A 19458-nucleotide genomic window follows, 5' to 3' on the forward strand; every position below is an offset into this window, starting at 1 on the left:
ATTTAATTGGGAGTGTGTAGAAGAATCCGCATTTTTATGCTTACCACATAATTCTATATTACCTGCTTAGATTCATGTTAGTCATGACTGACATGCATCCAGCATTTGCGGGTTTTTGAGTTAGTAGCCTCTAACAGTCACACCAAAGAGGAATGAACTCTCTCTTCACCCATCTCTTGCAAGCAGAGACCAGCATTGTGTTTTTAAATGCTGCACTCATTTGTTTCCTCTAGATGGAGAATTACATCTATTTTGTATTTTAGAGTGAGAGAAAAATATGTCAGGCCCTCAAGACGATCCTTTTACAGGATTTTGTATTTGGTCTGGGCCAGTATTTCCCAAACTGCGGGAGTAAAAACATGTCCACAAATGTTCAAAAAGACTCCTTGTTCTGTGGTCCTGGCAGCAAGGAAACCACCAGAGACTATTTTAGGGTTGTTCAGTTAGTCAGAACCAACCCACCCCAGTGAACATGTTTTTGTATGCCAACCAATGGATGTTAGCTCTTACTGCTGAAGATCACACAGCAGGGCACACACTCACTTCAATAAGTGCATACCCACTAACCCACAGCAGTCTCACACCAGTATTGTATTTCTACAGATGATGTGAATCACTTTATGGTCAGAAGTTTATCAATCCCTGAAGTCAGTACTTTACAAGAACCCCATAGAAAATGAGCAATCTCTTCTGCTCAGAGAAAACTTATCTGTAGAGTATAACTGTACCTTGTTATACTTTAGCAATAAATTCAGCTTTTGTACTTTTAAAAATTCCACATAAAGTTGTTCCTCAGTATTGATGGGAAATTGGTTCCAGTACCCCCACTAGTACCAAAATTTGCCAATGCTCAAGTTCATTATATAATATGGTATAATTTATTTGCAAATAACTTCTACACATCCTTCTGTGTAAATAATTTCTAGATTATTCATAATATCTAATGCAATGTAAATATTATGTAAATACTTTTTTTGCCCTGCATTGTTTAGGGAATAAGGACAAGGAAAAAATCTGTAAATGGTAAGTACAAACTCATCCATTGTTATGATTTGGATATGAAGTGTTCTCCTAAAAGTTAATATGTTGGAAATATGACACCCAATGTAGCAATGTTCAGAGGTAAAATAATTAAATTATGAGAACTGTTTAACTCCATCAGTGAATTAATTCATTTGATGGATTAGTAGTTTGAATGGACTAATTTAGTAACTGTAGGCAAGTGGGGTATGGCTGGAAGAAACAGGTCACTGGGGGCATACTTTGGGGTTGCATTTTGTTGGTGACTCCTTGTGCTTGCTCTCTCTCTGTCTCTCCATCCCTCCTTTGCTTCTTGTCTACCATGAATTGAATAACTTTCCTCTGCCATATCTTCTGCCATCATGTTCTTCCTCACCTCAGGCCCAGAGCAATTAAGCCTGCTGACCATGGCCTGAGACCTTTAAAACCATGATCCCAAATACACTTTCCCCTTCTAAGTTGTTCTTGTCAGGTATTTTGGTCGCTAACACAATGATCATAGTCTAACTATATAGTATGTATATATGTCTACAGTACATGAATAGTTCATATAACATATTAGCAACAGGGAAAATTTTTTCCACCCATTGTTGGTTGGATCCAAACATGCAGAACCAGCAAATACAGAAGGCCAACTGTATTTAGTCTTACCGTCTTTCATATTTCTAGAGATTTCAATGATATTGTTTTAAAGACCCTCATTTAGAAAGATTTCTGAAGACGCTGTGACCAAGTTTGACTTGCTGGGACCCTCAGGTCCAAACTGTCCTTCCCACATACTACATAAGAGTCAGTCTAAAAATGAAAATACTTACACTGCATATAATTCAAGAAACAGCTATTGTCCCAGAATCACTACAGACAAAAGACTCCACAGAAATAAGGAAGATCAGAACAGAGCACGTAAGTCTTCATATAATCCTAGGTACCTGCGTTGTATAAGAATCTTTCCTTTTGTATGGTCTGAAAGGTCTACATTATGCTAGGGATAAATTAACAACATGGCACATATTGAAGAACTATTGCCCATTGTCATAGGAAGCTTCTAAGATGTTCTCCAATGACCCTCACCTCTTAATATTTATGTACTTGTGTAATCTCCTCCTCTCAAGTATGAACAGGGCTGGCAAATTTCTTCTAGTCTATAGAAAACAGCGTCCCAATGGATGTTGCTTTCAAGCTTAGGTTACATAAGTTAATGACTTCCATCCTGCTAGCACACTGTCTCTTGCTAACTCTGTTGAAGAAACCTGCCATGTTGAGGTTCATAAGACAAGGAACTAAGGGCAGTCCTTGCCCAACCACCTGCAAAATACCAGTTCTCAGTTCAACATCCTTTGAGGCAAGGTATAATCCTGCCAACAACCTCATAAGTGAGTTTAGAAGTGTATCCCTCCCCCATCAAGCCTTCAGGTTAGACCCCATCCCTAGTCCTGTGAAAGATCCCAAAGCAAGAACCCAGTTAAACAAATGCCTGACCTGCAGAAACTGAGATGATAAGTGTGTGTTGCATTAAGTTACTAGATTTTATGTAATTTATTACAGAGCAAGAGATAACTAATTTATCCACTAAACCTAACCCCTAATCCAGTAGACAATGCTAAAATCCCTTGCCTTAGGGCAGTTTCAGACATAAAGAGTCAAAACATTTTTAGGTTTTCGCTATGTCTTTAAATCTAATGTTACCTCATAATAAATTCCTATTACAGTAACTGCCCAACATTGTCTACTAGTTAATTAAGTAATTATGAACTATTGCTACTTCTCCTTTCCTTTTTCTATCTACTGATGTGATTCTCATAATAGCAACTTTATAAACCTTAATCAATTTAGGAGAATATCAGTATGTGTTTTTATCATTCAAGAAGTGTTCCTGCTCAGAATAGAATTTGAGCACTCAAGTATTAAATTTTGACTTGATATTGCTTTGCTATGACTTTTATACTTAAAATTGCTTTACTATGTTTTTATACTAAAATTAAGAAGGAACACTTCTAAGTTTGATATACAATAAGCAGTACGGTCAGTATTATAAAGTCCAATACTTTACCCCAACCTAAATTTTTCTAATAATAACTGAAGTAGAGCCTTCTCTATGGTATATTTTGGGTACTGCTAAAATGAAGAATAAGATACATAAACTAATGGTGCATATGGTTCCAGAATGATTCATTTGTTTGAAATTATATTCTTTTTTTTTGTCAATCCTAAGGATCAAATCCAATACCCTGACACCCTCTACAGAAGCACTCTATCACTGAGCCATAACTTCAGTCTCAGAAACATTTTAGGTCTTTGGATGTTTTCTGAAAATAAGCAATGATATTAATTACTTGATATCATAATGTTACCTAAAATAATTACTCTCATGAAGGTTTACTCATAGTAAAAAAGTTACTATAGAAACTAAAGATAGAGTAAAACTAATAAAGATACAGAAATATAAATATTTTAGACATGTTTTGATGAAAAGTCCTTACTCTACCCAACTGTCTCATATAAAACAACAAAAAAGCATTTTTTCAATAATAAAAACTTTATGGGGAGGTTCACAGATTGAACTTCAGATATACAAAATCAGTCAGAAAATGTTCTAAAAATATCCTAGAATGGTCATGTTGTAAGATCCATAAAGAAAATATTGGCAAAGCCCTAATGCCTATCTGGTGGCACCAGATAAACTATCCAATGGACACTGTAGAAAATCCTCATGAAAAAAAAGAAAGAATTTATTTTTAAGAGGGACAAATTGAGAATGTATTAATGGGAAAACATTTCCAGGATAGCAGAAGATGAAGTTAGTTCATACTTAATTTCTGTTTTAATTATTCTTCAAAAGTTGTGAAGATGAGCATTGACTGATAAAACTGCAAAAGGATCCTTTAAACAATCTCCAAATGGGTTGCATACAGTTGTCCCCCTCTATGATTTACAAATGTGCCTGCATTCAAATACTATGTTTGTTTTCTGAACAGGTTGGAGAATTTTCCTGTTGAAAAGGAACAATCCTTACAACTGCTAAATTACAATTAGATTTGTATTTCTTAGGTAGAATATTACAACTTATGAATCCAATGATATGGGAACTGGAAATGGTAAGTACAAACTCTATGGAGAATTTTCACAGATTGAAAAAAGGTTTTCATGAATTTAAACTTTGTCAGGTTATCTTCATTATTCCCAATCTTGTGAAAAAATAAAAGGGAACCTTAATGTTACTTAAGATTATACCTTGTAGTGATTTTAAACTGAGCTTTCCTGAGAGGATAAAAACAGAAGGCCCATGACTTGTTGATTGTTAACCCTAAGCCCTTACAGCGAGCTGTTGACAACACAGTGGAATTCTGTGTATGATACCTGTAAGAAGTTTCTTTCTTATATCGTACTCCCTTTTGTGTATTCTTGCTTATTCATATTTTTCTTTGCTGACTTCAGGATATAAATCTGAGCCCATCTTTACTAGTTACCTTACTAGTATTAGGAATTCACCTAAGCCAAGATTTTACTAGAGACAGTCATTACTCCAACTCAATAATTCACTTATAGCAAGCTGTTGATAGTAAAGATAACTTGAGGAGTAATATAAACGTATGTTACAATGACTTTTCCAATGTATCTTGTATATGCAAAGATTTGAAAGGATAAGAGTTCAGATCTTTGAAAGGATTCAGAAGACTCACAGAATGTACTTACATAGTGGTTTCATTTAAAGGCAGAAGTGGTGTTATAAAAAGGAGAGTACAGGTCACCAAGAACTCAAAATATATCCAGTGCAAGCTTTTATTCATGTACAAATAAACTTCATCTTCAGATTGACCTATCAAGATCTGTCTTATTGCTTTGAGATAGCTCAAAGCAGAAATTCCCAGTAGAGTCTTTTTATCATCCTCAAGATGTGAAGCTGAGTCAGGCTGTTGAATTGGTTATGCCAAATGAAATTTATCAGTAAGAAAGCTGTATTTGTCACCAGTGAAGTTTCAAATTTTAAAATATATTTCATAAATCCCAATTCCCACAACATGGGCAGAAGTCAAAGACAGATACTAAAGGCATCTCCATAGGTGATCATAAATTTGTCCAAGTCTAGCTGCAAAATATCTCTATCCTACTCAGTATATCATATACAGATAAAAAAATGTCTTTATGCTACAAGGAGATTAAATATTCTTGTGTTTTAACAGTAGCAGTTTGTCATGGAAACAGCCAGAAACATTCTGGCAACTCCACCATGATTGCTTTTTCTTTAGGGAATATCCTAAATTCTTTTCCTTCTGTGAAAACCAGACTCTTCAATGCCAATTCAGACTCACCCAAAACAGAATCAATCACCTGTAGCTTAGAGCTGATAATTAAAATTTTGAATAACTTCTTCTAAGTTGACTTTCTTTCTTTTCTCTTTTTTTCCTATATATTTTTAGATTTTCTACATTTGAAAAGCATTAACTTTGCCATCTTGATGGAATTAACTATAATGTCCAAATTATCTACATATAATGTAATGAGGTTTTTTTTTTTTTTTTTTTTTTGGTGGGGGGAGCATAAAAAAGTGTTAACCAGCCACTTGGATGTTTTGGGGTCTCCCAGGACTAAAAGGGGTAGGAATTACCTTTAACTAGTGGTAAGTCATGTGCTAAGCCTACTTGACCCCTAGCCTATCTGATTGAAAAGAAGACTTTATGGTGTTGTTCATATGACATTTGAAGTCCTGAGAACTTAAAGACTTGGCAAATGTTCATGGTTACTGTTATCCCAGAGAATCCAGAGCCATTAGACAAGTAAGTTTCCTGCTAGGAGAGTACAAATTACTGAATAAAATCTGAGACGTGGTGACAACTCTAATCCCAGGACCAGAAGCTACTTCTAATTTTTGAATCAAATATTTGAGAGGCTAAAGTTTAACATCAGACTTCTTTCTAATTAGATCAAGTCAAATTTAACATGAATCAAGAAGTAAAGAAAGGCAATAACTATTTCACCCAAAGCTTCTCTAGGCAATTCCTAACAATTCCTACTAATTTATGATTGTATAAGGCCTCAGAGAAATATGCTTTCCTTAATATTATTTCATTAATATCAATTGACTACAAGGTGAAATTCTATTTATAATTCAATGTCCAGCTTAAATGTTCCTTTTCTTTTTTTTTCCCTGTGAAGGCTTTTCTCTTCCCAGGGAAAAATAATTGCTTCTTTCTTGGTGTTTGTATGACATTTTGCACATATCCTTATTGTAGGACTTTTATTCTAATTAACTGTTTACATGTGCAGTTTCAAATGACACTCCTCATGTTTGTTTCATTCTCCTGTAAATCCTCAAGTCTCCAAACATGCCTCACACTAAACAAATAGCAGAGTATCTAACAGAATTAAATAAGGAAGTAGGTAGTAGTGTGAGAGGTCACACAACTGTTGGGATGGAGAAAAATATTAAATTTGTTACTTCTTGTAACATTAATTTCTGTTTTTTGAGGGAAGTTTCAATGTAGTCTTGTCTTTCTGATAAATCCTCTTATGCTATTTGACATTTTAAAAGAAATAAATAGTATTGGATTACTTATAGTTGGTTAGTGAATTATTAAACTACTGTCATGTTATATATCATTGTGAGAGAATCTTGTTTATGCATCATAAGACATAAAGCATAAAAATGCTGAATTCAAATGTGCATTTTCCCAGTAAGAAAATATAAAAACCTTAAAAGTTTCAAAAACACTTCTTCTAAGAAATGCAATGATTTCTCTTCATAGCCAAAACATGACACATCCCGATGAAAATTTTAAAGTCACTTAAAAGCATATTTTATTCATTGATATTAGCATCTTTGGAATGTGTAAAAAAAAGTAGCTATCTAGAAAAGTAATTCAAAAATATTTTCAGAAAATCTACCTTCAGGAAAAAAAATCATTCCTCAAATTTTGATTTCTCATTTAAATTAAAATTTAATAAAAAAAAATCCACCCTTGAAAACAAAACATCTACTTAAAGGCAGTGCTTTTGCTCTTCAGAGTATTTCTATGATTTTGGTATTTCATGCCAGTGGGTTTTCTCTTCACAACTACCACTACCATGGCAACATCAGCAACACATTGCCACGTCCCCTGCCCTTGCTCTGTGCTTGACATGGCAAATGGGGGTCTGTTTTTCCACTCATGTCTGCAAGTGAAAGGAATGCAGAAATACTAGGTGTCATTAAAACATATGTATAAATTAATATGCAGGATGCATGTTCTGTAAGATCCTAAGGTAATATTTACAAAGTGGTTTGGATATATGATCCAAGAGTAGCTGCTTTGCAGAGCTAAAGGCAGAATCTGAGCCGTTGCCTGGCTCGACTCATTTGACTGTTAAAGTGACTTACATCTATGATGCCTCACAATATGGTACATCTTTAGAAAAAAAATAATTACGCTATTATCCTTCTGTGTATAGTCAGAGAGGCTTTCTTTTGCTTTACCAAGTTAAAGAGTCCTCATCAATGGTAGTTATCATTTCCAGTGGGCTGACAATATGCCCACAATGGAAGATCTCCAGGGAATAAAACGCATGTCTTTGAGTTCCATTATTACAATATATTAAATCTTTCATAAAAGGTTTTCTCTTTTGGTATCTTAATGTTTTAAAATACGATAAAGTTCTTTTTCATGTATGAGGTAAACTCTAATTCAAGTGAAAATGGAGCAATAGGAAGTTTGGGAAAGTTCAAAAGAAGGTGGACAAGAAAAAAAAAACTCTCATCCTCCCAAGCCAGGACTTCTGACTTCTAAGACCAACCTAAGAAAGGGATCACTTTTGTCTTTGTGTCTCTTCAATCATCTGTGATCTCAGAGAGCAGAGAGGAATGACTGTTAAATCAACCTCAGCTCCAAAACAGAACGGGCCTCTGTGGGACCTGCTTATACAAGAAAAGGATGCCCAGCAGGAAGCTCAGATTATAAAGGACGAGAAAAATTAGAAAAGAGACAACATAGAGTGAGGGGGGTGGATTGGGTCCACAGGAGGCTGGCAAAACTTTTCCATGTGAGCCCACTGCATGAAAAAGGAGATAAATGACATAGGAGGGACCATTAGGCCCAGGGGAGAAAAAACCCTGGATTTACATTCTGATTTTTCTAATAAACAGCTACATTTTAATCTAGATGAACTTGGATGAGTCCCTTCTATCTAATTCTCCAATTTAACAAACATTTACTAGGTAACTCTTATGTCTAAGGCATTGGGCTTTGAGTGAGAGGGTATTTTAATACTATAGCATAAGAGTTTAAACCTGAGGGAGGGCAGGCACTGATTGCATCAGAATCTGTAGGATCCCACCCCAGAACTAGCAAATGGGAATCTCTGGAGGTGGCTAATTCCTGAGTAATTTTTAGGCACATGAAAGTTTGAAAGCCAGCATTTAGGTAGAGATTTTTTTAAAAAAAAAATGAGTGCAGTATGTACCTTCAAAAATATTCTGATCTAATTTCCTTTTCTTTAAAAAGGGCCTTTGTACTAGGTGATTTCCAAAAGTTTTCTGATAATTCACTTTAATGTTTTTTTTTCCTAACAGTTAACCTTTTACATGGTACTATCACTTAATATGTATAATTTTAGTTACGTGACCTGGTTCTACTTATCCAGCCATTTATAGATGGTTTGAATAAACCATAAGAATTTTATTGTCATATTCTTCTTTAGAATCAAGTAAAAACCTCCTCTTCTCCTCTGATGCTTCCCCTACCCCACATTTTTTACATTGGTTCATATTAGTTATACATAGCATTAGGATTCAGTTTGATATCATTATAAACAATGGATTTTAATTTGCTCTAATTCAGTCCCAAGTACTTCTCCTTACCTTCTCGTTTTTTTTTAATTACTGCCTTGTGCATATACATAATGGTGAGATTCACTGCAATATATTCATATATTTTACATAGGAAAGTTAGGTCAGATTCATTCCACAGTTTTTCCCTTTCCCTTTTCTCCTCCCTCCCCCTCAATCCCCTTACTCTACTCTGTTGATCTTTCTTTTATTTTGATAGTATTTTATTTGATAGTATTTGATAGATTCCTGCTTAACCGCTGAGCCACATCCGAGCCTTTTTGATTTTTAAATTTGAGACAGGGCCTCACTAAGTTGCTGAGGCTGGCTTTGAACTTTAAACCTCCTGCCTCAGCTTCCTAAAATGCTGGGATTACAGGTGTACACTACAGTGTCAGACTCTCTTTTTTTCTTTACTCTTGACTAGCTTCCACTGTCAAAGAAAACATTGGACCTTTGACTTTCTGTGTCTGGATTATTTGACTTAGTGTGGTAGTCTCCAGTTTCATTCATTTACCAGCAATTGTCATACGCTCATTTTTCTTCATGGCTGAATGATACTCCATTGTGTATATATGCCATACTTACTTTATGTACTTATCTGATGAAGGACACCTTTGTTGGCTCCATAGCTTGGCTATTGTGAATTATAGAGCTCTAAACATTGATGTGGCTGCACACCTATGGTAGGCTTATCTTAGATCTTTTGGATGCATACTGAGGAGTGGGATAGCTGGGTCATATGGTGGTTCCATTCCTTCTGTTTGGAGGAATCTCTATATTGTTAATAAGTGGGCAAAAGAACTAAACAAACTTATCAAAAGAAGAACTACAAATGGCCAACAAATACATGAAAATATGTTTACATCTCCAGGAATCAGCAAAATGCAAATCAAAATCACCTTGAGATTCCATCTCATTCCAGTCAGAATGACAGTTATCAAGAATACAAATAATAATAAGTGTTGTTGAGAATATGGAGAAAAAAGTTACATTCATACATTATTGTTGGGGCTGCAAATTAGTGCAATCCCTCTGAAGCTTTTGATGGTACCCAGGGAAGCAAGAGATCAGGATTTGGTGAACTGGGTTCTGCTTTCAACTAGTTACAAGCAAGTAGACATGATGCACCCTCCCTCACCCCTATAGGCTTCAGCTTCTTTGTGAGATGAGAAGTTAGTTTATTCAAATGACAAAGGCTATATGTACTCAGATGACAAAATTCCTAGGGTTTATGACTCTTGAAATTTATAAAACATTAGTGAGAAACCTCTTATCTGTGAGCTCATGCCACAGTCTGTAGAAAACAAAATTCATATATGTGAGTATTGCTCTTTGGGAAGTTATAAACTCTCAGGATCAATCCATCTTAGCCCCACTGACTTTACTATTGAATTATCTCTTGCACTCATTTTTTCCTCTTCATCCCCACTGCAGAGGCCTAGACTCTTTGAAATGATTCACTGAGACCAACAGGACAGCTTCTTGACTGCTGTGTTTCCAGTCTAATTTACACTCCACCCCACCACCAGGCCTGTCCCTTGGTAAACAGATACCATGTCACTCATCACTCCAAAGCCTTTCAGTAGATGCACATAATTTGATCAATTTCTTTCCCCAGTACCTCCTTTTCCCTTCCCTCCTCTCTCCCCAAATCAGATTGCTTCAATTTGCAGATTGATTTTTATTGTTGTTAATTATATATGTAGTTATATATAATTTTTATATACAATATTCATCATATATTCATTCATTATGTATATTTATATTATCTAATATGTATACTTATATACATTAATAATAAAATAAAATCCTTCAGTATTTCTCCTGTGCTAAAGCCAGAATAAACACAGGGGAAGATCATGTGGAAGTCCCTGTCACCACTGCCAGTGTCCTGCCTAACCTTGTTTTTCACCACTTTTCTACCAGCCCCTTTGTGTCTACTGATTAGCTACATGTGCTGGTCCCAGGGTTTCCCCAGATCTATTTCAGACTCTTAAATTTCCCATGTTTTGTTTCCTAGAATTCCTTTCATTTCCTTGCCTACCTTTTATTGCACTTGATAAATATCTATTATATTCTTAATTTATATATTTTTCTCATCTTTCTTTCCTTACATATTTTCAGCAAAATAAAAGCTAGGATTATATCTCATCCTTTGTACCTTTTCAGTCTATAGTTGTGACTCATAGTAGATGTTCAAAAAATGGTTGCCAACATAAATTCAGTTAACTAGAAAAGTTTTGATAAAATATTAAAAAGGAAAAACTGAAAATAACTCTAAAACAGAATATCCTACAAAATAACAACTTACTTTTATTTAGATGTAAATGAGATTTCTTTGCAATATAGATTATGGAAAACTTATAAGATGTCTGTGCATACTGTTTGACACAAACATTAGAAAGGGTGCACTGTAAATTAACATTGAAAAGATATAATGGCTCACATTTGAATGATGGACATTAGAAAGAGCAATAGTTAGGGTCAAACAAAGTTTACAGTTGAGGCTGCATGTACCTGTTAGATCTGTATTGGGCCACCACCCCAGGTCACAGGCTTTGCAGGTAAACTCATCTTGCACGTATTCATTCTCCTTGCAGGCTGTGCAAATCCAGCAGCAGCTCACTTCTCCTTTCCGTATGACCTGTAACACAGGAATATTTCACATCCTAAAGGTTTTCTTGCCAGAAAAAATCCTATATGTTGAGGAACCTTAAGAATATAGATTAGAACATATAGGATTATTTTAGAATTCAATTGTGAATCTCTGTTCAGCCCATCCTGAGTGTGGAGATTTTAAATAATAATTCATTTTATAGATTGAAATGACTGTATTATTTTAAGGTTTTAAAAAATAAGACAGTTTTAGTTTTTCCTTGTTTATATTTGTATTTATTCATTGCTCTAAGGGTAAGAATTACCTTTTGCTCTGAAGAAAAAAGTGATGTTTAGCCACAAAAGTTTTTATACAATTAAACCTTATTAGTTCACAAAAACAGGGATTATAAAATCTTGTTGTGATTATGAAAAAGAATTATAGATAATTTCATTCTACAGCAACTTTTTATACATAAGGCCAGAGTGATGGCAAAGAAAACATAACCGGGTATTGGCTCTGTCTGACTTGCTCTAGTGAATTTAAACAATCATATTAATTGTTGGAAGAAAAAGTTACTAGTCAAAAATTATGGAAGAGTTGCTTTTTATCTGAGTACTTTAACTTTTCCCCATTTTCTATTTGTTTGTAAATACTTTCACACTTATTTGAACAAAACTAAACATCAAAACAACCTGCACTTTAAGTGAGTACAGGAATGTGGATGGCATGTAATTAGGTCTTGCTTTCATCTCTTGCCTGACAATTTCTGCCCTTCATTCCTTAATAATTCACTTATTACAATAATAAATATGGTTTGCTATATCTTTTCATTTTTACCTATTACATTTGTTCTTTGTTCCTTTTCCCTGATTTCCTGCCTTCATTTTTAGCATTCCATGCTATTCCCAATAGTGGCTTAGTAGCTGGACCTCTTTTTGTTTCAGTGGTTGCTCTTTCATTGACAGTAGGCACCATTAACTTATCACATCTATATTTCACTAATACTTTGCCATTATACTACATGCATAAAATTGTATGATGTAAGAATCCTACATTAATGTTCTTTCATTTTTCCTTCCCATCCTTATGGCTACCATTTTAATACATTACTTATAAGCATTTTATAGCACCATCTCCCACAACTATCTTTTTATTTCAAACAATTATTTTTAAGTAAAATTGTAAAAATCAGAAAATTTGGAATCAGAAAAAAATTGTTATATGACCAAGGTGTAGTGGTGCATGCCTGTAATCCCAGCTACTGGGAAGCTTGAGGCAGGAGGATCTCAAGATTGATGCAACACAGTGAGCCCCGTCACAATGAAGGAGAAGGAGAAGAAAGATGAGGAAAAGGAGAAGAGGAGGAGGAAGAGGAGGAGGAAGTGGAGGAAGAGAAAGAGGAAGAGGAGGAGGAGGAGGTGGAAGGGGAGGAGGAGGAGGAGGAGGAGGAAGGGGAGGAGGAGGAGGAGGAAGAGGAGGAGGAGGAGGAGGAGGAGGAAGAACAAGAAACTGGAAAAATGCCTTTGTCTTTGTCAGCGCTGCAAATTCCATTCCCTAGAAATTGTTCTTTACTTGGACTCTTAGAATTCCACTGTACTTAAATGCAGATTAATAGTCAAATAATCAAGGGAAAATCTCTGGAAATTTATGGGACTCACTTTTTTTTCTTTCTCCTGAACAGATCCATCTTCTACCTTACCTGTACTGCAATTTGTAGCTGCCTTGGCCTCCCAAACTATGATTCTGTCTTCTTAAAGTAGCAAGATGACCAAACTCTGTTTCTCTAGTTGGACAATTAGGAAATTTCCTCCAGGCAAAATGCTTGAGTGATTTTAGGGTTTACTTTGTTTATCTCCCTTCGCTTCTCTGGCATCAGGGTCATGTACTCCCTTCCAATGTCTGAACACAGACAGTTGTTTCATGTTTTATCAATTTTTTTTTATTGTTTAGTATGGAAGGCTAAGTATGAGCCCTTTTATCCCTCATTTTAGGAGCAGAAGACATTCCCTAACATATTAGAAATTACTGAATATTTCCATATGTAGAGTCAGAATTGAACTGTAAATATTTCCATGCTTTAAAATGATAGAAACTCTAGACTTCATGAAAATAAAATGATTTTTCTACAGATAAAGTTGAAATTTATACCACTGCTTTATAATTACATAAAAATACCAAATAACAGAATATTTTGAACAAATGTAAAATATTTTTCTTTTCTTACTTTACTTTTAAATAATTTTGAAACTAAAATGAAATCAAGTCTTTTTTGAAAAAATTTATAACTATCCTCAAAATAGAACATTTACATTCCCAATCATCATTTGTTTTCTAACTGATATGAGAAAAATTCAATTAATAAATGAATGTTTCTTTCTTATTTTAATTAGAATAAGCGGTATCGTAAGAGACAATACAAAATATTCTATGTTACTTCACCTACCTTTAATTTTTCTTTTCCTATTAAATTAGTATCACTAATTAGGCAAACTCAAAAGATGATAATGCTAAGCAATTTATTAACTTCAGTTTTCCTGTCCTTTTAGTGTATCCCAGCTCATTAGTCCTCCAATCAAAGGTACTGAGATAAAAGAGGCAATATTTTACCAGAAAATAATGTTAGAATATCCTTAGTTATTTTTCATTTTGATGAACTTGTTGCAACGTTTCCATTATTGCAAAATATATGGAACAATACTGTTCCTTAGACTGATCTCATATAGTACAAGTTTCATAAATTACATGATTGAAGTCATGTAATATTTGGGTTAATTTTGACATAGTCATACATGCATGAAATTTCATTTGCTCCATTCCAGTCCCCAGTGCTTCCTCTTTCTCTCCTCTATCCCTCCTTCTAGTCTCCTTCCTCTACTCTCCTGGTCTTTCTTCTATTTCTTTTGTTTTAAAAAATGGCTGCTTCTGCACAATTCACGATAGCAAGATTGTGGAACCAACCTAGATGCCCTTCAATAGATGAATGGATAAAAAAAAATGTGGCATTTATACACAATGGAGTATTACTCTGCATTAAGAAACGACAAGATCATAGAATTCGGAGGGAAATGGATGGCATTAGAGCAGATTATGCTAAGTGAAGCTAGTCAATCTTTAAAAAACAAATACCAAATGACTTCATTGATATAAGGGAAGTAACTAAGGACAGAGTAGGGACGAAGAACAGGAGAAGAAGATCAACATTAATAGAGATGAGAGGGGGGAAGGAAAGGGAGAGAGAAGGGAAATTGCATGGAAAGGGATGGTGATCCTCAGGGTTATACAAAATTACATACAAGAGGAAGTGAGGGGTAAGGAAAGAATAATACAAGTGGAAGAAGAGTTTTACAGTAAAGGGGGTTGAGAGAGAAGAGGGGAGGGGAGGGGAGGGGAGGGGGGGATAGTAGAGAATAGGATAGAGAGCAGAATTCATCAGACGCTAGAATGGCAATATGTAAATCAATGGAAATGTAATTGATGTAACTGATGTGATTCAGCAATCTGTATACGGGGTAAAAATGGGAGTTCATAACCCTTTTGAATCAAACTGTGAAATATATCAAAATAGATGTAATGTTTTGAACTACCAACAATAAAAAAAAAAATAAATGACCATAGGCACATTTAAAAAAAAAATGGCTGCTTCTTAGATAGACAAAAAGGTGGAATTCACTGTGGTAGATTTGTACATGTACATGGTGTTGTGTTTGGCTGGTTGAAGGTAAGAAGAAGAAATGATCAACTTCCCAATCCAGTCTCCCAACCCCAAACCCTTTTCTTGGACAAAATAATCTGAAGACACATTTAAAGGAAAAAGAAAACAGAAAAAAAAAAAGAGGGAAAGGAGAGAGAGGGGAAAGAATGGATCGGAGGGCAGTGAAAGCAACCTGTAGGGTCCTTTCTCTTGCTTCCCTGCCATTTTCTTTTATCTCTACTAAACCCTGTCTCCTTCACAAATATTGTTTCCTTAAGTCTGGATTCTGTTCCGTCTGTGTTTTAAAAGTGGATCACTATGATTTTTTTGTGAACTACTGAGCATCTAAGGCTTGGAAATTGAAATTTGCATTTGTAGGATACATGCCAGTTCACATAATGAAGGATAGCTTAGCAACATGTGGCCATAGGATGATAAGAGCTTTGGAATGACTCCAAGCCTAGCTTTGGCAGATTCTAGTTGAGAGAGATCAGGAGCAAGAGACTTAACCCCTCTCAGTTTCAGATCTGTAAAATAAGGGTGGTAATGCCTGCTTCATAAAAGTTGTCTCAAGGAGTAATTGAAATGATGTAGGTAAAGCATCGGTTGCAGTGGAACAAGAACATGCTTGGTTGATGTCGGTCCTGATCTCCCTCCCTTTGCCTTCCCGTCCCTTTTTGTTCTTCACCATAACAAGCAAAAGAGCATCAGACTCCGTATATGAGACCCGTCACTCCAGACCCTTGTTATTTACTTGAATGACATTGTCCATAAAATAAGTGCTTCCTCAGACTCTCTTGGCCTCCCTTGTACCCAGTGCCCTTGGCCACCAGCTTCACTTCTGTGAATACCAGCTCAGCCTCTAATACTATTCTTTCTTCTTCAGACACCTTCAGTTGTCTTTCTCTCTCTGAAAGTACGTGCCAGATCCCAGAACTTCCTCCACTGGACTCACCTTCACAGAAACCCTAGCCAGACCACAGGGGACACACAGGCTCTTTTCCTTCTCACTACCTCCAAGAACCAGAAGAGGAAGCCAAGTAAGAAGACATGGATTTTGGCTTCCTCAGTCATTACTTGAGGGGTCAGGTGATGCAACTCCATGTGAGCATAAACTTTGACCAAAGGAAGCAGAAAATAGATACATTCATTCTTTTCCCCTCTTTTCTCCAGTAGTGTGAATAGTCTGCCCTGAGATCTCTGCAAGGCTCAGTCAGTAGTCATGCCAATGAGGCATGGTCCTTCTCAATAAGGTATTTTTTTTTTGGTTATTGCTTATTTGCTTATTTTTGTTTTTCCTCATTCCTTCTTGTCTTACTTCCCTTTCACTCTCACTCTTGTTTTTCTGAGATTGGATCTCCAAATAATTTATTGCATACTTTTTTAGTGTTCAAGGGAATCTGCACTGAGATACTTGTGAATACATTTTCCAGGATCTCTTATCAACTGTCTTCTAAATAGGTTTGGTAAAATAGAATGGACTGATGGGAAACTGAAGAGAGAAAATAGAATTGTCTTCCACCTCAAGGAGCAGCTCAGGTAGAGGCTGTGCATTCTTCCTCTGGCCTGAGAGTGGAATGAATTTTCTCTGTTGCTCATCTCTGAGTTGATCTCAGAGTGCCTTTGAGTGTCTCCTTTTAAAAGGCTTTTGTAACCAGTTTCCTATATTAAGTTCCCTCTATTGAATCACATGTCATGGACGCTTCCTGAAAAGATCCTAATACAATACATAACAGTAAAGAATATGATTGAATTTGCCTGTGTTTGTGGTGTTACTGAAATAATACTTTTCCTCCATAAGATATTATATTTATAAGAGATATATTTCTAAATATAAGTAACAGAAGGAAACTGGGCTTTTAACTACTTCTAAGGAAATTATCATAAGAAAGTTCTATACGTTGTCAGAAAAGACATCCAATTATTATTTTAGCATTTTAAATGGCATTGGATATTAAACCTGAGTAGCCTTTTCCTAAAGACTTTATTTCCCACTTGATATAAATGCATGTTTGACAGTCACCTTGAAGCTGCCTCTCTCCTGTCTTCATGGTGGCTACTGAGATTTAGCTTTCTGCATCCTGGGCCTGGTAGGGGGCAAATGAGTGGTATTAGAATGTAAGTGCCATTATTTGGTAAATGGGATTCAGATTTCATTTGTTTCTTTACCTCCCAAGGTGTTTATGGGAAACAAACACCACCACACCCCTCTCCTGGTGCTACTAAGAACTGGCATATTTTCCTCCTGCAGGGCACACAATATTTCTAAAATTGGCCCCCAAGAGATTTGTACTTATTGTGAGTGCTCTGTAATAGCTCGGCAATGATTTCTGGGATCTCCTTCGATGATACTGAATGGGTATAACACAAACTCACTGCCAGAAATACTTCAGTACTTAGGCAGAAAGATGTCAGCAGACAGCCTTGCCTCTGAATTTGAGGAGGAAAGAGGCCTCTCTTCTGGAATGCACAAGTGGGAATTCACATGGTATGTGACACCCAGGCATGGCTTGCCAGCACTCAGAGCAACGGGAGAGAATTATGACAGGGAGCTGGAGCACAGGGAATCCTTGAAACAATTATTTTTTCTGCCGTTTCCCCCCCCCCCCTTATCTCCTGGAATACTTTGTGGTTTCATAGACCGTTTCATAGTGTTTGTCCATGGAGCAGAATCAATGCTATATCCACACTGGAAAGGAGGCCTGAGTCAAACATGTGACACCCTTTGGGTCAGAGAAGTAGAAGAGCTCAAACTTCTGCATTCCCCTCGATATGTGGTGTCAGTTCTCAGATGTGCTGGTTTTGTTTTGTTTTTCTCAACATCAAGAAAAGACAATACAACCAGAACCCCTTGGTCTAGCATCTAATGGTAAAGGACAAGAAGTTTGGAGCTTCCAGATTTCAAAGGACATACTTCTGCATACCACCAGATGGCCCCATGTGAAAGAATTCCAGAAGAAATGGCTGTTGAGGGAGAAACAGAGTTGTTTCTCATACACACTGGATTGGCTTAGGATCATTCTTATCACTGCAGAAACTCTTTGGTATAGATTAGAAACTAACAGTGAATTGCTTGATACTACACCAGCTATATAAGAACTCTTGGGTCAAGTCTTCCCATAATCCACTCTGTTAGTCCATTTTTCTGTCGCTGAAACAAAATACTGGAGGCTGAATAATTTACAAAGAAAAGAGGTGTGTTTATCTCACAGTTTCAGAAGTGGGAGGTTCAAACCGAATGGTTCTGTTTGGCTTCTAGTGAAGCCTCCTCTGGCTGCATCAAAACATGGAGGAGAAATAAAACAGGAACTGCTGGGTGCAGAAGGGGTCAAGCATGTGGGGTGTCCTCACTTCATAGCAATATACTCTCACAAGAACTAACACTCTGTGGACTGGCATAAATGTCTTCTGAGGGTGATGGCCCCAGTGACTTAATTACCGCCCACTAAGCCCCAGCTCTTCAATATTCTCCCACATTCTAACATCATCACATTGATGAACAAACTTCCAGCACAGGAATCTTTGGGGAACACAAACCAAGCCATATCTAAACTCCAGCACCTATAAACTCGAAGATTAGCCACGGTCATGGCAGGAGCCCTTTAGCATTGCATCCTGACACAGCACTAGAGTAGAGAATAATCTGATTGGCTAGTTGTCTTGATAATTGACAAATATTTTTATATAACTTGTGCAGAAAAGGTACAAGATATTTAAAACTAGGGTGATTTGTCTCAGAAACTTACTGCTTTCTCACAGTGGCTGGAGTCACTGAGAATTTGTCCACCAGGACAGCTCATGTCATTTGACAAGAACTGTTCCTGGCCCATAATCTTCCACCTTTTCTTGGAACTTGAAATAAGACTTCTCCAGCATATACACCCAAAGTCATATACTACATGACTAGATCTTTGCCATCAGAATCTTACGCTTACTAAGGGCATCTCTTCTGTAGGGTCCCTGCAAGGCAGAGATGACGTAGCGGCACCGTGGCTCTGTGAGGGTGCCAGAGCCTCACACACCATCTACTCCAGCTCCAGCTGTGCTGTGTGACATTTATGTGACAGTCTGTCTTCTCCCCAAGATGAATCACAGAAAATTAGAGATGGGAAAGACCTATTAGTTCATCTAATCCTCACCCCTGCCAGTTCACAATCCCTCCCTCTGCTCCATTTCCCCGTGCATCATCCACTTTGACTGAAATAGCATGGCATACAAAGAGTGCTGCTCCAAGCCTCATCACTGAGAATTCTCTCTAGCACACCAGATAATATAGGTCTGCATTTACTCCAGCTTTCTTAATACGGTAAACTTATGGTTCACTTATTCTACTTCATTTCTTCCCAC

General features: G+C 36.4%; 1 protein-coding gene across 3 annotated transcripts in view; it reads right to left on the bottom strand.

The window, feature by feature from the left end:
* The window catches only part of Grm1 (glutamate metabotropic receptor 1), a 376962-nt gene that overhangs the window by 36941 nt on the left and 320563 nt on the right, over positions 1-19458 (bottom strand). For all 3 annotated transcript variants that reach the window (XM_026380150.2, XM_026380151.2, XM_077801964.1), the window contains exon 6: positions 11339-11465. In XM_026380150.2, coding sequence (XP_026235935.2) covers positions 11339-11465 — 127 coding nt within the window. The remainder of the gene's footprint in view (positions 1-11338; positions 11466-19458) is intronic.

The sequence above is a fragment of the Urocitellus parryii genome, chromosome 8, assembly GCF_045843805.1.
Source record: "Urocitellus parryii isolate mUroPar1 chromosome 8, mUroPar1.hap1, whole genome shotgun sequence".
Classification (NCBI taxonomy): domain Eukaryota; kingdom Metazoa; phylum Chordata; class Mammalia; order Rodentia; family Sciuridae; genus Urocitellus; species Urocitellus parryii.